General features: G+C 44.8%; 1 protein-coding gene across 1 annotated transcript; it reads left to right on the forward strand.

Moving 5' to 3' along the window:
* The first annotated feature begins 2139 nt into the window (after nt 1-2139).
* On the forward strand, nt 2140-5931 carry LOC135527541 (vesicular inhibitory amino acid transporter-like). Its single transcript, XM_064956041.1, has 2 exons — nt 2140-2969; nt 3915-5931. The coding sequence occupies exons 1-2, from the start codon at nt 2571-2573 to the stop codon at nt 5100-5102; spliced, it is 1587 nt and encodes a 528-aa protein (XP_064812113.1). The 5' UTR covers nt 2140-2570; the 3' UTR covers nt 5103-5931.
* The last annotated feature ends 15203 nt before the right edge of the window (nt 5932-21134 follow it).

Below are 21134 nucleotides of genomic sequence, written 5' to 3' on the forward strand. Positions count from 1 at the left end.
ACCACAGCAAGCAATGTGATGCCATCTCAATAATAATAGGTCTGAAAATCCATTTCTTATGAAGCTCCAAATGTGCAAATACTGATAGAGAACAACATATGTTTGTGTCCAGAAGAGTAGTAAGTACATTTCACTGGAATTCAAAACCCTGTTTCATGATGAAGGTGCAGTGCTGTTCATTTTAATTAATTTAACATTTTCAGCTTATCCTCTGTCCAAGACCAGGGTTTTGCACACGATGGGGGAGGGAGGTTTAGTCACTGAGATGCCCCAAGGACTCTCCCGGGAACATTCTTTCCTCACTGTCCTCACACACACACACACACACACCCTCATGCCTGCACACATGCATACACATACACGCACACTGTGCATGCCTCAACACAAATGGCAGCTGGCAAAGCAACCTAAGCCCAGCATGAAAATATAGGAACTTTCTCTCTGGGTTGATGCAAAATGTTGTTCTCGTCGTCTTTCACGTTTTTGTCTCATTTAGTCTTCGACCAATGCACAATTCAACATACATTATTCTGTAATTAATGTATCATCAGTCTACCCATGTGCTATTCTCACTCTGTGAAAGAGTAAACTGTATTTCTTCCTTTCCTTTAATGTTAATAATGTATTCCGACAGATGGAAATGTTAGAAATGCCTTGCATACGCAGGCACCAAAACCTGATGACAGTAATACTGTAATGCGTCGTGACATGTCGGAACCGATTAGAAGAGAAAGGATAAGGTGCCTCTTATCATCTGAGGGATTACAGTTGGAGGCATCAAATGTTACCGTGATTTTTTTTCCTTCATTTTCGAACACATTCCTGCTCTTTAATGTCATATCGTAATTTGTGAGTTCTAAAGCAGACGCACATGACGCGGAGATGTGTTTAATGAGGACGAGAATGCCATGCCTTTTCAAGGACAACCAACATAAGATATTATACTATTTAGGCCTACATTTGGTTTCCATGCCAGATGTATAGTTGATCTAATCATGAGGAATTTGCTAATGCTGTGAAGATCTACATTGGAAATAGCTTGTCAAACAACAGGGGGCATTTAAAAAAAATGACTTGGCAGTTACTGAAGGTTATAGCCAACATGCGCAAATTCAAGTCGCTGTCCCAGGTTCTGCAATGCTGAAATTAGTAGAATTTTCTCATGAAGATGAATGCGGCTCGTGGTCTCTAATTTATCAGCTGAATTTAAAGTGTCTGCTCCCATGAGCAGAACAAAAATGACTTAGGCTACAGAGATCCGCTAACCAATTAAAATAATCGGAAAACAAATTAGACAAGAATAAATAAAAAATAAGATTGTTTTGATATATATTATACCACATAAAAAAACGTGTAAGTGCTGGCCATACTCAAAGGGCCATAAAACAAAACATTGTCTCCTAATTCTTATAGCGAATAAACTAAAAAAACAAACGGAAATAATCAAAATAACATGCTACTGATGTCACAGCTAGGTTCGATTTTGATCTTCAAATATGTCATACTTATTAATCCACAGCTAGGTTCGATTTTGATCTTCAAATGTCATACTTATTAATCCATTTTACACCTCTATGTATTTTTGCATTAGGAATAAAAAGACAAATACAAAACATTGGTATAGGCCTATGAATGGTAGGCAGTCTAAATCACATTTTTCAACGAACATGTGCGTCTGCAATTATAAACTACACATTCATGAAACTGATCATACATCTGCAAGATCAACACGATCTGAATATGTGTCATCATATCATAACGAAAAATATTGGAACAAATGATCGATCAAAAATAAAAATAGAATTAGGTCTAATTCAATATGCAAAATGATCTTAATCGAATAAAGCATAAACATTTTTGTATAAATCAAGCGTAAGAGCGAGCATCCATGCCTCTGGTAACGAAATACTACACCCCTTTCTCTCTCTAAAATCTCAAAGCAATTTGCTAAACGTAATAAATTGACAATTTTGTCCTTGGTCTTAGGCTACTGCAGAGAATTTGCGCCAGTGAGGGGGGTCATACTTATGTCGTAGGCTGCGTCTCTCTCGCTCTCACACACGCACACACACCCGCTTCAGAACCATGAGAGGTTTTTGCCTGCTGAGCAAGTCATTGCATTGGCAGTATACGAGGACACGTGCCTAGTCCGACTGTGACACACAGATTCCATCGCTCGTGGTTTGCACTTGTCACAGCTGCGCCACAGTTGACTGCAACATCCGAACCAAAACGGACAACTTAATGGAAAGGTCACAAACAGGGACATTCGATCACATTCAGCAGTTTAGAAGAACCAACTTGAGGAGGAATTGTTTTGCATAATTTCTTCTGAAGCCAAGAAAGTGTCAGGAGGGGTTTGAGAGTGACATGGATAATCAAGACCAACAGACGGGATTTTAAGGAGAGCCTATGTGGATGTAACGGTTGGACAGCCGTTAAGAGAAACGTCAAAACGTATTGGCAACAGGCATGGTTATCTTTCTCTCACAGCAGCAGCAACAGCCAAAATAACTAATAACCATATTTGATCCAATTGATATCTGAAGATCCACATTTCTTTCACAACAATGGCTCACTTAATTCGACACAAGATCGGCAACAAGCTGACCAATGCGGCCAACACAGTGTCCAATAAGTCTCAGGCCAAGGTAAGCGGAGTGTTTGCCAGGCTTGGCTTCCAGGCCGCTACGGATGAAGAGGGTCTGGGGTTCGTGGACTGCGATGACTTGGATTTTGACTATAGGCAGGGGATGCAGATGGACATCATGCAGGGTGACGAAGAAGGGGGAGATATGGACGGAGGAGACGAGTTGATGGTGGGGGACAGCCACTACCAGAGAGACGGAACCGGTCCACCATCCTCTTCCTCCCTCAAGAACACTGGGGCGTGTAACGAGTTGGCATTAGAGGACAAACCCAAAATTACCACTTGGGATGCGGGGTGGAACGTCACCAATGCCATTCAGGTAGAAATAATTTAAAGAAACACACAAACATATTGGCACTATGTCAATGTAAGCCTATTGTCAAGATAGGCTTGCAATATACGCCCATTCAGGGACACCGATTTGCATCCTACAAAAATACTGAAACAGACCTTAAAATGACTTTAGAAATGTTTTAATTGACATGTAAAAATAGACTTTGAATAGGCATTGTATGGTTTCATATTTCACAATTCTTAATTTAGAACAAGTGTGAGCTAAATATTTGATTTAAAAACAACTGCATACATGTGCCTTCATTTAATCAGAAGATAATGTCAATTTAATTTTAAGCATGTGTATAATAATAATTTGAGATTTTAGAGAAAAATGGGGGTTTATGCAAGATAGCCTATTTCTTATCAGCAAAAAACAGACCCCCGGTTGCCTCTCCGTCTGGAATGAATCCCGGCTAAAATGGGTTGGATTGGCCTCAGGCACCATTAGGCCTACATCTTTATTCTTGATAACATTTCACAGTGGTCCTTTGTAGTTGGTAGAGTATGGAGCTTGTAACCCAGGGTAGTATGTTCGATTCCCGGGACCACCCATACTTAAAATGTGTGCAAGAATATCTGTAAATCGATTTGGATTTCAGCATCTCCTAAATGGTATAAGTATTATTACAGTGGATTGTACAAAATAAATCCAGTTTTGATGAGGAAATATCTTAGAAATATTAGATTCTGTGCCTGGACGCTAGTCACCTGGCAGATGAACAGAGAACTGCCTATGCCTTTTTTTTCTCTCAACTCCAGTCGTTAAATGTGGGGTTTCACACATATATGATTATGAAAATGTGAATGTCGTTTGCTATTATTATACAACTTTAAATATGATACATTTCTTGCATGTGTGGTGTGGGGAGGCATGCCACTTCGATAAGACCATTTCCATTACGACTCAACTGTGCTTGTGTATCCACAGGGGATGTTCGTCCTTGGGTTACCATACGCCATTCTTCACGGAGGATACCTCGGACTCTTTCTTATCATATTTGCCGCCGTTGTATGTTGTTACACCGGAAAGATTCTTATTGCGTGTCTGTATGAAGAGAATGAGGATGGAATTCTGGTGCGCGTGAGGGACTCCTACGTGGACATCGCCAACGCGTGCTGCCAGCCACGGTTCCCGTCTCTGGGCGGACATATAGTTAACGTTGCTCAGATCATTGAGTTGGTCATGACTTGTATCCTGTACGTGGTGGTCAGCGGCAACCTGATGGTCAACAGCTTCCCCAATCTTCCGGTCTCGCAGAAGGCCTGGTCTGTAGTCGCCACGGCTGCCCTCCTGCCTTGCGCGTTCCTCAAGAGCCTCAAGGCGGTGTCCAAGTTCAGCTTGCTCTGCACCATCGCGCACTTTGTCATCAACATCCTGGTGATAGCCTACTGCCTCTCCAGAGCCCGCGACTGGGCCTGGGATAAAGTCAAGTTCTATATCGATGTCAAGAAGTTTCCCATCTCCATCGGCATCATCGTCTTCAGCTACACGTCCCAGATCTTCCTGCCCTCGCTGGAGGGGAACATGCAGAGGCCAAAGGAGTTCCACTGCATGATGGACTGGACTCACATCGGAGCCTGCGTTCTGAAGGGCCTGTTCGCACTGGTGGCCTACTTGACTTGGGCAGATGCCACCAAAGAGGTTATCACGGACAACCTGCCGTCCACCATCAGAGCGGTGGTAAACCTGTTCCTGGTGGCCAAGGCCTTGCTTTCGTATCCGCTGCCGTTCTTCGCTGCTGTAGAGGTCCTGGAGAAGTCTTTTTTCCAGGATGGAGGGCGCGCTATTTTCCCTGACTGTTACGGGCCGGGAGGACGGATTAAGTCCTGGGGACTGGGCCTCCGGTGCCTCCTGGTGGTGTTCACGTTGATCATGGCCATCTTTGTCCCGCACTTCGCACTCCTCATGGGCCTAACCGGGAGTCTTACCGGCGCCGGGTTGTGCTTCCTTCTCCCGGCTCTCTTTCATCTAAAACTGATGTGGAGGAAACTCTTATGGCACCACGTGTTCTTCGACGTCGCCATATTCGTTATAGGAGGCATATGCAGCATTTCTGGGTTTATTCACTCAGTAGAGGGGCTCATTGAGGCATTCAAATATGGAGTCGAGGAATAAGAATGTATACATTCTACCTCTGTAGCCCATAGGTCATCATCTCATCAATCATTGGCGCTGAATGACAGATTGATTGACAGAGCAAAAGGGAGACTGTGTAACTGTACTTTGTTTTTTTGCCTTCGTGATAATGTGCAATAATAGACTTTACAATCATAGTGTACAGTATTTAGTAATGAAATGTTATGTTAATTAGGAAGTGGGCAATGCAGTGTCCTTTGAAAAATGATCATTTCTGAAGCGTTGAAAATGATGCATGGTCTGATCAGGCAAAGTCAGGCATGTGAAAATGAGCTGTGTATAAGGCCTAATTTAGTGTGTGGATGTCTTGATATCTGCATTGATAATTGGCTTCCTTATGAAGATTTTTTTTAAATACGTAAGTGAGTGTTTTATTATCGAGCTGCTATAGAATTAGATAATCTCATGCAGGTTCTGTCGACATACCAGAGAAATCACGCTTCGGGCAACCACGTTGGTTGGTGCTATAGTGTAAACATACAAGGAACTCATATATAGTGGATTAATCAGAACATTTCGATCCGTTTTCAACCGTCCTCCTTGTCGACACATTTGGTTTTTGGTGTTTCAAGTGTCATTATGGATGATGTGAATTATTGCCGTGCAAGCAAGTGGCTCCTATGTGTTCATATGAAACCATCTGTCTTCTGTATAGTCTCCCTACCTGTTGAACGTATTAATTGTGCTTTTATGGAATTAATCATGACGTGTAAGAAACGAGTATGTGTTGAAATAATAGATCAAAAAAATCGAATATTTTATGCATTATGTTCATATCATTGTCCAAGGAATAAATGTCTATCTGGAATTTGTGAACGCTCATGTATGTGCGAAAAAAATAATCTATGGGTGAATAAAATGTAGGTTTTTATGGATGAATATATAGTCAGTGGTTGTTTGGGGGTCTTTCATGGAAAAATGGAAGCAGAAATCTGGATGAGGAATGCGGATGTGGTGTGCAAGTATTATGCAAATGATCATAGATTTACTCACCTCACCTACACATCCGAATTATCTGCCTATAAATTTAGACTCCACATACATTCTAATTCCCAATTAACTTAATAATTATATAACCAGCCCAAGAGACATATGAGCACTGTCAAAATAAAGGTACAAATAATATATACATATATACAGTACCAGTCAAAAGTTTGGACACACACACATTCCAGGGTTTTTCTTTATTATACTATTTTCCACGTTGTAGAATAATAGTGAATATATCTTAACTATGAAATTAAACATATGGAATCATGTAGTAACCAAAAATGTGTTAAATAAAATATATTTTATATATATTTGAGATTCCTGAAAGTAGCCACCCTTTGCCTTGATGACAGCTTTGCACACTCTTGGCATTCTCTCAACCAGCTTCATGAGGTAGTCACCTGGAATGCATTTCAATTAACAGGTATGCCTTTTAAAAGTTCATTTGTGGAATTTCTTTCCTTCTTAATGTGTTTGAGCCAATCAGTTGTATTGTGACAAGATAGTATTTTACAAATAGGACTAAGTCCATATTATGTCAAGAACAGCTCGAATAAGCAAATAGAAATGACAGTCCATCATCACTTTAAGACATGAAGGTCAGTCAATCTGAAAAATTTCAAGACCTTTGAAAGTTTCTTCAAGTGGGGCAGCGCACAATTGGCCCAGCGTTGCCCAGCTTAGGGCGGTGCACAATTGGCCCAATGTCGTCCGGGTTAGGGTTTAGGCCGGGGAAGGCTGTTATTATAAATAAGACTTTGTTCTTAACTGACTTGCCTAGTTAAATAAAAAAATATACATAAAAGTGCAGTCGAAAAAACTGTCTCTCATGAGAACTGCCACAGGAAAGGAAGACCCAGAGTTACCTCTGCTGCAGAGGATAAGTTCATTAGAGTTAACTGCACCTCAGATTGCAGCCCAAATAAATGCTTCACAGAGTTCAAGTAACAGACACATCTCAACATCAACTGTTAAGAGGAGAATGCGTGAATCAGGCCTTCATGGTCAAATTGCTGCAAAGAAACCACTACTAAAGGACACCAATAAAAAGAAGAGACTTGTTTGGGCCAAGAAACAAGAGCAATGGACAATAGACTGGTGGAAATCTGTCCATTGGTCTGATGAGTCCAAATTTGAGATTTTTGGTTCCAACTGCCGTGTCTTTGTGAGATGCAGAGTAGATGAACGGATGATCTCCGCATGTTTGGTTCCCAACGTGAAACATGGAGGAGGAAGTGTGATGGTGTGGGGGTGCTTTGCTGGCGACACTGTCTGTGATTTATTTAGAATTCAAAGCACACTTAACCAACATGGCTACCACAACAATCTGTAGCGATACACCATCCCATCTGGTTTGCGCTTAGTGGGAGTATAATTTGTTTTTCAACAGGACAAGGACCTAAAACACACCTCCAGGCAGCAACATCCGCACTGAGCTAAAGGGTAGAGCTGCCGCTTTCAAGGAACGGGACTCTAACCCGGAAGTTTATAACAAATCCCGCTATGCCCTCCAATGATCATTCAAACAGGCAAAGCGTCAATACAGGACTAAGATCAAATCATACCACGCCGGCTCCAACACTCGTCGGATATGTCAGGGCTTGCAAACTATTACAGACTACAAAGGGAAACACTGCCGAGAGCTGCCCAGTGACACAAGCCTACCAGACGAGCTAAATTACTTCTATGTTTGCTTCGAGGCAAGTAACACTGAAACATGCATGAGAGCATCAGCTGTTCCAGATGAATGTGTGGTCACACTTTTCGCAGCCGATATGAGTAAGACCTTTTAGGTCTTGACCTTTTAGGTCAAAATTCACAAGGCCGCAGGACCAGACAGATTACCAGGACGTGTAGTCCGAACATGCGCTGACCAAGTGTCTTCACTGACATTTTGAACCTCCCCCTGTCTGAGTCTGTAATACCAACATGTTTCAAGCAGACCATAGTCCCTGTGCCCAAGAACCCTAAGGTAACCTGCCTAACTGACTACCAACCCGTAGCACTCACGTATGTAGCCATGAAGTGCTTTGAAAAGGCTGGTCTTGGCTCACATCAACACCATTATCCCAGGAACCCTAGACCCAATCCCATATTGCACGCCACACTGCCCTTTCACACCTGGACAAAAGGAACACCTATGTGAGAATGCTATTCATTGACTACAGCTCAGCATTCAACACCATAGTGCCATCAATGCTCATCACTAAGCTAAGAACCCTGGAACTAAACTGCTCCCTCTGCAACTGGATCCTGGACTTCCTGACGGGCCTCCACCAGGTGGTAAGGGTAGGTAACAACACAACCGCCACGCTGATCCTCATCACGGGGGCCCCTCAGGGGTGCGTACTCAGTCCCCTCTTGTACTCCCTGTTCACTCATGACTGCACGGCCAGGCACGACTTCAACACCATCATTAAGTTTGCCAATGACACAACAGTGGTAGGCCTGATCATTGACAACGCTGAGACAGCCTATAGGGAGGAGGTCAGATACCTGACCGTGTTGTGCAAGGACAGCAACCTCTCCCTCAATGTGATCAAGACAAAGGAGATGATTGTGGACTACAGGAAAAGGAGGACCGTACACGCCCCCATTCAATTGGGCTGTAGTGGAGCAGGATGAGAGCTTCAAGTTCCTTGCCTTCCACATCACCAACAAATTAACATGGTCCAAGCACACCAAGACAGTCGTGAAGAGGGCACAACAAAACCTATTCCCCCTCAGGAGACTGAAAAGATTTGGCACGGGTCCTCAGATCCCCAAAATGTTCTACAGCTGCACCATCGAAAGCATCCTGATGGGTTGCATCACTGCCTGGTATGGCAACTGCTCGGCCTCCGACCGCAAGGCACTACAGAGGGTAGTGCGTACTGCTCAGTACATCACTGGGCCAAGCTTCCTGCCATCCAGGACCTCTATACCAGGCGGTGTCAGAGGACGGCCCTAAAAATGGTCAAAGACTCCAACCCTAGAAATAGACTGTTCTCTCTGCTACCGCATGGCAAGCGGTACCAGAGCGTCAAGGCTAGGTTCAAGAGGCTTCTTAACAGGTTCTACCCCAAAGCCAGAAGACTCCTGAATGTCTAATCAAATGGCTACCCAGACTATTTGCATTGCCCTGTATATAGCCTCTTGGTATTTTACTGCTGCTCTTTAATTATTTGTTGCTTTTGTTCTTATATTTTTGGGGTATTTTTCTTAAAACTGCATTGTTGGTTAAGGGCTTGTAAGTAAGCATTTCAATGTAAGGTCTACCTACACCTGTTGTATTCGGCGCATGTTACAAATAACATTTTGATTTGATTTGTAAGGGCTATTTGACCAAGGAGAGGGACGGAGTACTGCATCAGATGAACTGACCTCCACCATCACCTGTCCTCAACCCAAATGAGATGGTTTGGGATGAGTTGGACTGCAGAGTGAAGGAAATGCAGACAACAAGTGCTCAGTATATGTGGGAACTTCTGCAAGTCTGTTGGAAAAGCATTCTTCGTGAAGCTGGTTGAGAGAATGCCAAGAGTGTGCAAAGCTGTCATCAAGGCAAAAGATGGCTACTTTCAAGAACATATTTTTATTTGTTTAATACTATTTTGGTTACTACATGATTCCATATGTGTTAATTCATAGTTTTGATGTCTTCACTATTATTCTACAATGTGGAAAATAGTAAAAATTGAGAAAAATCCTGGAATAAGTAGGTGTGTCCAAACTTTTGACTGGTACTGTGTGTGTGTGTGTGTGTGTAATGTATGTGTATATATGTATGTGTATATCACTGCTCAAAAAAATAAAGGGAACACTTAAACAACACAATGTAACTCCAAGTCAATCACACTTCTGTGAAATCAAACTGTCCACTTCGGAAGCAACACTGATTGACAATACATTTCACATGCTGTTGTGCAAATGGAATAGACAACAGGTGGAAATTATAGGCAATTAGCAAGACACCCCCGATAAAGGAGTGGTTCTGCAGGTGGGGACCACAGACCACTTCTCAGTTCCTATGCTTCCTGGCTGATGTTTTGGTCACTTTTGAATGCTGGCGGTGCTTTCACTCTAGTGGTAGCATGAGACGGAGTCTACAACCCACACAAGTGGCTCAGGTAGTGCAGCTCATCCAGGATGGCACATCAATGCGAGCTGTGGCAAGAAGGTTTGCTGTGTCTGTCAGCGTAGTGTCCAGAGCATGGAGGCGCTACCAGGTGACAGGCCAGTACATCAGCAGATGTGGAGGAGGCCGTAGGTGGGCAACAACCCAGCAGCAGGACCGCTACTTCCGCCTTTGTGCAAGGAGGAGCAGGAGGAGAACTGCCAGAGCCCTGCAAAATGACCTCCAGCAGGTCACAAATGTGCATGTGTCTGCTCAGACTCCGTGAGGGTGGTATGAGGGCCCGACGTCTACAGGTGGGGGTTGTGCTTACAGCCCAACACCGTGCAGGACGTTTTTCATTTGCCAGAGAACACCAAGATTGGCAAATTCGCCACTGGCGCCCTGTGCTCTTCACAGTTGAAAGCAGGTTCACACTGAGCACATGTGACAGACGTGACAGTCTCGAGACGCCGTGGAGAACGTTCTGCTGCCTGCAACATCCTCCAGCATGACAGGTTTGGCGGTGGGTCAGTCATGGTGTCGGGTGGCATTTCTTTGGCGGGCTGCACAGCGCTCCATGTACTCGCCAGAGGTAGCCTGACTGCCATTAGGTACCGAGATGAGATCCACAGACCTCTTGTGAGACCATATGCTGGTGCGGTTGGCCCTGGGTTCCTCCTAATGCAAGAAAATGCTAGACCTCATGTGGCTGGAGTGTGTCAGCACTTCCTGCAAGAGGAAGGCATTGATGCTATGGAATGGCCCGCCCGTTCCCCAGACCTGAATCCAATTGAGCACATCTGGGACATCATGTCTCGCTCCATCCACCAATTCCACGTTGCACCACAGACTGTCCAGGAGTTGGCGGATGCTTTAGTCCAGGTCTGGGAGGAGATCCCTCAGGAGACCATCCACCACCTCATCAGGAGCATGCCCAGGCGTTATAGGGAGGTCATACAGGCACGTGGAGGCCACACACACTACTGAGCCTCATTTTGACTTGTTTTAAGGACATTACATCAAAGTTGGATCAGCCTGTAGTGTGGTTTTTCACTTTAATTTTGAGTGTGACTCCAAATCCAGACCTCCATGGGTTGATACATTTGATTTCCATTGATAATTTTTGTGTGATTTTGATGTCAGCACATTCAACTATGTAAAGAAAAAAGTATTTAATAAGAATATTTCATTCATTCAGATCTAGTATGTGTTATTCCCTTTATTTTTTTGAGCAGTGTATATATATATATATATACAGTGCCTTGTGAAAGTATTCGGCCCCCTTGAACTTTGCGACCTTTTGCCACATTTCAGGCTTCAAACATAAAGATATAAAACTGTATTTTTTTGTGAAGAATCAACAACAAGTGGGACACAATCATGAAGTGGAACGACATTTATTGGATATTTCAAACTTTTTTAACAAATCAAAAACGGAAAAATTGGGCGTGCAAAATTATTCAGCCCCCTTAAATTATTCAGCCCCCGGCACGTACCTACGACCCTCTGGACACTGTGGAGGCGCAGGTTCCTTCCTTAGCGCCCGCTTGATGTCCGCGTCCATATCCCATACTACTGGTGCCACCAGCTTAGCTGCCGGAATGATGGGAGTAGGATCGATGGATCTGTCCTCAGTGTCATAGAGTCTTGACAGCGCGTCGGCCTTAGTGTTGAGGGAACCTGGTCTATAAGAGATAGTGAAACAATCTGGTGAAAAACATGGCCCACCTTGCCTGACGAGGATTCTGTCTCTTAGCTGATCGGATATACTCCAGGTTACGGTGGTCAGTCCAGATAAGGAAAGGGTGCTTAGCCCCCTCAAGCCAGTGTCTCCACACCTTCAGGGCCTTAACCATAGCCAACAACTCCCTATCCCCCACATCATAATTCTGCTCCGCTGGCCCGAGTTTCTTCGAAAAAAAGGCACAGGGGCGGAGCTTTGGTGGCGCACCCGAACGCTGTGAGAGCACCGCTCCAACCCCAACCTCGGATGCGTCCACCTCTACTATAAACGCCAAAGAAGGGTCTGGATGCGCCAACACCGGCGCCTCAGTGAACATCGCCTTCAACTTATGAAAAGCTCCGTCCGCCTCTGCTGACCACTGTAAACGCACCGGCCCCCCTTCAGCAGTGAGGTAATAGGGGCACCTACCTGACCAAAACCCCGGATAAACCTCCGGTAGTAATTGGCAAACCCCAAGAACCGCTGCACCTCCTTTACCGTGGTCGGAGTCGGCCAATTACGCACGGCCTTTACGCGGTCACCCTCCATTACCAACCCAGAGCTGGAAATGCGATAACCCAGGAAGGAAACGGATCGTTTGGAAAACTCACATTTCTCCGCCTTCACATACAGGTCATGCTCCAGCAGTCGTCTAAGAACCTTGCGCACCAGAGATACATGTGCAGTGCGTGTAGCGGAGTAGATCAAAATATCGTCAATATACACCACTACACCCTGTCCGTGCAGGTCTCTGAGAATCTCATCCACGAAGGATTGAAATATAGCTGGAGCATTCTTTAAACCGTATGGCATGACGAGGTACTCATAATGGCCAGAAGTAGTGCTAAATGCAGTTTTCCACTCATCTCTATCCCGGATACGCACCAGATAAGCACAGATAAGCACTCCTGAGATCCAGTTTAGTGAAGAACTGCGCTCCGTGAAATGATTCCACTGCCGTAGCAATGAGGGGTAGTGTGTAACTAAAACCCACCGTGATGGAATTTAGACCTCTATAATCAATACACGGATGCAAACCACCATCTTTTTTCTTCACAAAAAATAAACTCGAAGAGACAGGTGACATGGAGGGCCAAATGTACCCCTGTCCCAGAGCCTCGGTGATATAAGTTTCCATAGCCACCGTCTCCTCCTGGGACAAAGGATACACATGACTCCTGGGGAGTGCAGCGTTACCCTGGAGGTTTATCACGCAATCCCCCTGCCTATGGGGTGGTAATTTGGTCGCCTTCTTTTTACTGAAAACGATAGCCAAATCGTCATACTCAGCTGGAATGCACACGGTGGAAACCTGGTCTGGACTCTCCACTGTTGTCGCACCGATGGAAACCCCTACACACCTGCCTGAACACTCATCAGACCACCCCTGGAGAGTTCCCTGTTTCCACGAAATCGTAGGATTATGAATAGCTAGCCAGGGAATCCCCAGCACCACTGGAAACGCAGGTGAATCGATAAGGAACAAACTAATTCGCTCCTTGTGATTCCCCTGCGTAATCATCTCCAACGAAATTGTGGCTTTCCTCACCAGCCCTGACCCTAATGGTCGACTATCTAAAGAGTGCACGGGAAAAGGGGGGTCTACTTTTACTAACGGAATCCTCAATCTCTGAGCGAGTCCGCGATCTATAAAATTTCCAGCTGCGCCTGAATCTACCAGTGCCTTATGCTGGAGAGAAGGAGAATAATTAAGGAAACAAATTAATAAGAACATGTGACCAACAGGAAACTCTGGGAGAGTGTGGTGCTTACTCACCTGGGGTGACCGAGGAGTGTTCTGCCTGCCTTCTCGATTCCCAGATGAATTCCTCCAGCACCGACCAGACGTGTGCCCTCTCCGGCCACAACTGGTACAGGAGGAGCTTCCTCCTCCGATCTCCCGCGGTCCCTCCTAGCTCCATCGGGATAGGAGCAGGAGGGTCAGGAGTTAGAACTGACAGGACCCTTTCAGAACGTCCTCGAGCAGCTAGCAGATGGTCCAACCGGATCGACAGGTCTATCAGTCCATCCAGGCTAAGTGTAGTATCCCGACATGCCAGCTCCCTGCGGACGTCCTCTCTCAGGCTACATCTGTAATGGTCTATCAGGGCCCTGTCGTTCCACCCTGCTCCAGCGGCCAAGGTCCGGAACACCAGCGCGAAGTCCTGCGCGCTCCTCGTCCCCTGTCTGAGATGGAACAATCTCTCACCCGCCGCTCGACCTTCTGGAGGGTGATCGAACACGGCCCTAAAACGGCGGGGGAACTCCGGGTAATTGTCCTTCGCTGAGTCGGGCCCGTTCCAGACCGCATTAGCCCACTCCAGGGCTCTACACGTAAGGCATGTGATGAGGACCCACACTCTCTCCTCGTCCGAGGGAGCCGGCCGAACGGTGGCCAGGTAGAGGTCTAGTTGAAGCAGGAATCCCTGGCACCCCGTCGCTGCTCCATCGTACTCCCTCTGAGGCGTAATGCGCAGAGCGCTGGAACCGGATCCAGATGGGGGAGATGGTAGAGTTGCTGGTGGGAGGGTCGGTTGGGTAGTAGGGAGACCATTCCTCTCCCAACGATCCATCCTCTCCATCATTTGATCCATCGCTGATCCTAGGCGATGGAGGATGGACGTGTGATGAAAGACTCTCTCCTCCATAGTGGGAAGAGGAGTGGTCGCTGCTCCTGCTGACTCCATATCGTGGTGCGGGCTTCTGTTACGGCAAATGAGTGAGGAGGTGTGGAGTCAGGCGCAGAGAGCAAAAGATGTGGGAAAAAACACGCTTTAATGTCCCGGAAAAATAACATGAATAAAAGTAGGAAAACAAATGATCAGAAATATTAACGGACAGTGCGAAACCCAAAATACAAACAAAATACACTCAAACATAGAACAGACGAACAAGCCCGCACGAAACAGAAGCGGGCTGAACAAACTATATATAACCCTACCCTAACAACCAAACAAGAAACAGGTGATACCAATCAGACAAAACCAAAGGAACACAGAACAACGGATCGGTGATAGCTAGTAGACCGGCGACGACGACCGCCGAGCGCCACCCGAACAAGAAGGGGAGTCACCTTCGGTAATATTCGTGACAGGCCTGTAATTTTCATCATAGGTACACTTCAACTATGACAGACAAAATGAGAAAAAAATCCAGAAAATCACATTGTAGGATTTGTAATGAATTTATTTTCAAATTATGGTGGAAAATAAGTATTTGGTCAATAACAAAAGTTTATCTCAATACTTTGTTATATACCCTTTGTTGGCAATGACCGAGGTCAAACGTTTTCTGTAAGTCTTCACAAGGTTTTCACACACTGTTGCTGCTATTTTGGCCCATTCCTCCATGCAGATCTCCTCTAGAGCAGTGATATTTGGGGCTGTTGCTGGGCAACACAGACTTTCACCTCCCTCCAAAGATTTTATATGGGGTTGAGATCTGGAGACTGGCTAGGCCACTCCAGGACCTTGAAATGCTTCTTACGAAGCCACTCCTTGGTTGCCCGGGCAGTGTATTTGGGATCATTGTCATGCTGAAAGACCCAGCCACGTTTCATCTTCAATGCCCTTGCTGATGGAAGGAGGTTTTCATTCAAAAGCTCACGATACATGGCCCCATTCATTCTTTCCTTTACACGGATCATTCGTCCTGGTCCCTTTGCAGAAAAACAGCCCCAAAGCATGATGTTTCCACCCCCATGCTTCACAGTAGGTATGATGTTCTTTGGATGCAACTCAGCATTCTTTGTCCTCCAAACACGACGAGTTGAGTTTTTACCAAAAATGTATATTTTGGTTTCATCTGACCATATGACATTCCCCCAATCTTCTTCTGGATCATCCAAATGCTCTCTAGCAAACTTCAGACGGGCCTGGACATGTACTGGCTTAAGCAGGGGGACACGTCTGGCACTGCAGGATTTGAGTCCCTGGCGGCGTAGTGTGTTACTGATGGGAGGCTTTGTTACTTTGGTCCCAGCTCTCTGCAGGTCATTCACTAGGTCCCCCCGTGTGGTTCTGGGATTTTTGCTCAACGTTCTTGCGACCATTTTGACCCCACAGGGTGAGATCTTGTGTGGAGCCCCAGATCGAGGGAGATTATCAGTGGTCTTGTATGACTTTCATTTCCTAATAATTGCTCCCACAGTTGATTTATTCAAACCAAGCTGCTTACCTATTGCAGATTCAGTCTTCCCAGCCTGGTGCAGGTCTACAATTTTATTTCTGGTGTCCTTTGACAGCTCTTTGGTCTTGGCCATAGTGGAGTTTGGAGTGTGACAGTTTGAGGTTGTGGACATGTGTCTTTTGTACTGATAACAAGTTCAAACAGGTGCCATTAATACAGGTAACGAGTGGAGGACAGAGGAGCCTCTTAAAGAAGTTACAGGTCTGTGAGAGCCAGAAATCTTGCTTGTTTGTAGGTGACCAAATACGTATTTTCCACCATAATTTGCAAATAAATTCATAAAAAATCCTACAATGTGATTTTCTGGATTTTCTTTCTCATTTTGTCTGTCATAGTTGAAGTGTACCTATGATGAAAATGACAGGCCTCTCTCATCTTTTTGGGTGGGAGAACTTGCACAATTGGTGGCTGACTAAATACTTTTTTTGCCCCACTGTATATGTATGTGTATATATATATGTGTATATATATATATATATATGTGTATATAAAACACACGCTGAGTGTACAAAACATTAGGAACACCTTCCTACTATTGCGTTGCACCCCCTTTTGCCCTCAGAACAGCCTCAATTAGTTGGGAATGGACTCTACATGGCGTGGAAATCTTTCCACAGGGATGCTATCCCATGTTGACTCCAATGCTTCCCACAGTTGTGAAACATTGGCTGGATATCCTTTGGGTGGTGGACCATTCTTGATACACACGGAAACTGTTGAGCATGAAAAAAAGCAGAGTTGCAGTTTTTGACACACTCACAGCTGTGTGCCATACCCCAGGCGCACCTACTACCATATTCCGCTCAAACGCACTTAAATATTTTGTCTTGCCCATTCACCCTCTGCATTTCACACATACACAATCCATGTCTCAATTGTCTCAAGGCTTAATCCTCCCCTTCACCTACACTGATTGAAGTGGATTTAGCAGGTGACGTCAATAAGGGATCATATCTTTCACCTGGATTCACCTAGTCAGTCTATGTCATGGAAAGAGCAGGTGTTCTTAATGTTTGTACACTCAGTGTATATAACAATACAAACATAATATCACAACACAAACATAATTCATATTCTTTGAAATATACCATAGCATTATTCTGCCCCACCTCTTTCAGTTCCTGATTTTCAAGTTCTAGTAAATAACAATTCTTCTCAGAATGCCGATGTTTTGATATGGATCCCACATGTTGCTTGTTAAAGTGGACTTCTGATGCTCTCATAAGGGGCCAGCAGTGGATACCCAAGGAGTCATCCCAAGGAGTCATCCCAAGGAGTCATCCCAAGGAGTTTTTTTATTTCACCTTTATTTAACCAGGTAGGCAAGTTGAGAACAAGTTCTCATTTACAGTTGCGACCTGGCCAAGATAAAGCAAAGCAGTTCGACATGTACAACAACACAGTCACACATGGAGTAAAACAAACATACAGTCAATTATACAGTAGAAAAATGAGTCTATATACAATGTGAGCAAATTAGGTGAGATAAGGGAAGTAAAGGCAAAAAAAGGCCATGGTGGCGAAGTAAATACAAAATAGCAAGTAAAAAATAAAATAACAAATAAACACTGGAATGGTAGATTTGCAGTGGAAGAATGTGCAAAGTAGAGATAGAAATAATGGGGGGCAAAGGAGCAAAATAAATAAATAAATACAGTAGGGGGAGAGGTAGTTGTTTGGGCTAAATTATAGATGGGCTATGTACAGGTGCAGTAATCTGTGAGCTGCTCTGACAGCTGGTGCTTAAAGCTAGTGAGGGGATAAGTGTTTCCAGTTTCAGAGATTTTTGCAGTTTGTTCCAGTCATTGACAGCAGAGAACTGGAAGGCAAGGCGGCCAAAGTAAGAATTGGTTTTGGGGGTGACCAGAGAGATATACCTGCTGGAGCGCGTGCTACAGGTGGGTGCTGCTATGGTGACCAGCGATGTGAGATAAGGGGGGACTCTACCTAGCAGGGTCTTGTAGATGACCTGGAGCCAGTGGGTTTGGCGACGAGTATGAAGCGAGGGCCAGCCAACGAGAGCGTACAGGTCGCAGTGGTGGGTAGTATATGGGGCTTTGGTGACAAAAGGGATGGCACTGTGATAGACTGCATCAAATTTATTGAGTAGGGTATTGGAGGCTATTTTGGAAATGACATCGCCGAAGTCGAGGATCGGTAGGATGGTCAGTTTTACAAGGGTATGTTTGGCAGCATGGTCAGTTTTACAAGGGTATGTTTGGGGCGGCAGTGTAGCCTAGTGGTTAGAGCATTGGACTGGTAACCGGAAGGTTGCAAGTTCAAACCCCCGAGCTGACAAGGTACAAATCTGTTGTTCTGCCCCTGAACAGGCAGTTAACCCACTGTTCCTAGGCTGTCATTGAAAATAAGAATTTGTTCTTAACTGACTTGCCTAGTTAAATAAAGGTAAAATAAAAATGTTTGGCAGCATGAGTGAAGAAGGCTTTGTTGCGAAATAGGAAGCCAATTCTAGATTTAACTTTGGATTGCAGATGTTTGATGTGAGTCTTGAAGGAGAGGTTACAGTCTAACCAGACACCTAGGTATTTGTAGTTGTCCACATATTCTAAGACAGAACCGTCCAGAATAGTGATGTTGGACGGGCGTGCAGGTGCAGGCAGCGATCAGTTGAAGAGCATGCATTTAGTTTTACTTGTATTTAAGAGCAGCTGGAGGCCACGTAAGGAGAGTTGTATGGCATTGGAAATCGTCTGGAGGGTTGTTAACACAGAGTCCAAAGAAGGGCCAGAAGTATACAGAATGGTGTCGTCTGCGTAGAGGTGGATCAGAGACACACCAGTAGTAAAAGCGACATCATTGATGTATACAGAGAAGAGAGTCGTCCAAGAATTGAACCCTGTGGCACCCCCATAGAGACTGCCAGTGGCCCGGACAACAGGCCCTCCGATTTGACACACTGAACTCTATCGGGGAAAGAGTTGGTGAACCAGGCGAGGCAATCATTTGAAAATCCAAGGCTATCGAGTCTGCCGATGAGGATGTGGTGATTGACAGTCGAAAGCCTTGGCCAGGTCAATGAATACGGCTGCACAGTATGGTTTCAGCTCTGAAACCAGATTGCATAGCGGAGAAGGTATGGTGGGATTCGAAATGGTCGGTAATCTGTTTGTTGACTTGGCTTTCAAAGACGTTAGAAAGGCAGGGTAGGATAGATATAGGTCTGTAGCAGTTTGGGTCTAGAGTGTCTCCCCATTTGAAGAGGGGGATGACCGCAGCTGCTTTCCAATCTTTGGGAATCTCAGAAGACAAAAAAGAGAGGTTGAACAGGCTAGTAATAGGGGTTGCAGTAATTTTGGCAGATCATTTTAGAAAGAAAGGGTCCAGATTGTCTAACCCGGCTGATTTGTAGGGGTCCAGATTTTGCAGCTCTTTCAGAACATCAGCTGACTGGATTTGGGAGAAGCAGAAATAGGGAAGGCTTGGGCGAGTTGCTGTGGGAGGTGCAGTGCTGTTGACCGGGGTTAGTGGTAGCCAGGTGGAAAGCATGGCCAGCCGTAGAAAAATGCTCATTGAAATTCTCAATTATAGTGGATTTAGCGGTAGTGACAGTGTTTCCTATCCTCAGTGCAGTGAGCAGCTGGGAGGAGGTGTCATATTCTCCAAGGACTTTTCGGTGTCCCAGAACTTGATTGAGTTTGTGTTGCAGGAAGCAAATTTCTGCTTGAAAAAGCTAGCCTTGGCTTTTCTAACTGCCTGTGTGTATTGGTTTCTAGCTTCCCTGAAAAGTTGCATATCACAGGGGCTGTTTGATGCTAATGCAGAACGCCATAGGATGTTTTTGTGTTGGTTAAGGGTAGTCAGGTCTGGAGAGAACCAGGGGCTATACCTGTTCCTGGTTCTAAATTTCTTGAATGGGGCATGCTTATTTAAGATGGTGAGGAAGGCATTAAAAAAAACAGGCATCCACTACTGATGGGATGAGGTCAATGTCCACTACTGATGGGATGAGGTCAATGTCCTTCCAGGATACCCTGGCCAGGTCGATTAGAAAGGCCTGCTCGCTGAAGTGTTTCAGAGAGCGTTTGACAGTGATGAGTGGAGTGGAGGGTGGTCTATAGCAGGTGGCAACAGTGAGAGACTTGTTTTTAGAGAGGTGGATTTTTAAAAGTATAAGTTCAAATTGTTTGTGTACAGACCTGGATAGTAGGACAGAACTCTGCAGGCTATCTCTGCAGTAGATTGCAACACCGTCCCCTTTGGCCGTTCTATCTTGTCTGAAAATGTTGTAGTTCGGAATGGAGATTTCAGAATTTTTGGTGGTCTTCCGAAGCCAGGATTCAGACACGGCTAGAACATCCGGGTTGGCAGAGTGTGCTAAAGCAGTGAATAAAACAAGCTTAGGGAAGAGGCTTCTAATGTTAACATGCATGAAGCCAAGGCTATTACGGTTACAGAAGTCATCAAAAGAGAGCGCCTCGGGAATAGGAGTGGAGCTAGGCACTGCAGGGCCTGGATTCACCTCTATATCACCAGAGGAACAGAGGAGGAGTAGGATAAGGGTACGGCTAAAAGCTATGAGAATTGGTCGTTTAGAACGTCCGGAACAGAGAGTAAAAGGAGGTTTCTGGGGGCGATAAAATAGCTTCAAGATATAGTGTACAGAGTCATCAGCATGCATTAAAAAAACTATAAAACAACATTTAGTTAATTAGTAAAGACATCACTCAGATTTCATGTCTTGTTGGTTGGGAGCCGGTCCATGGGCCAACTGGACACTTCAGGGACTGTTGAGGAAAAAATAGTTAAAAAAATAATATTCTTTGTAAGCCTAATAAATAAGCCTAATAAATGTCACAATTTAGACGCTGTGTTGACGCACTATTATTCTTTTCAGTTGTTATTTGGATAAATATCTGCTACTGTATCTCGACTGGAGTGTGCTAGCTTACTCCAAGCTGGAGGAAGACAACAAGTAAAGAGGGAGGCCTTATTTCATGGAACATTTATTTGCTATGAGCCTTCTCCTGATTCTACTAAGCACTGCTATTAAAAT

The sequence above is a fragment of the Oncorhynchus masou genome, chromosome 33, assembly GCF_036934945.1.
Source record: "Oncorhynchus masou masou isolate Uvic2021 chromosome 33, UVic_Omas_1.1, whole genome shotgun sequence".
NCBI classification, from domain to species: Eukaryota; Metazoa; Chordata; class Actinopteri; order Salmoniformes; family Salmonidae; genus Oncorhynchus; species Oncorhynchus masou.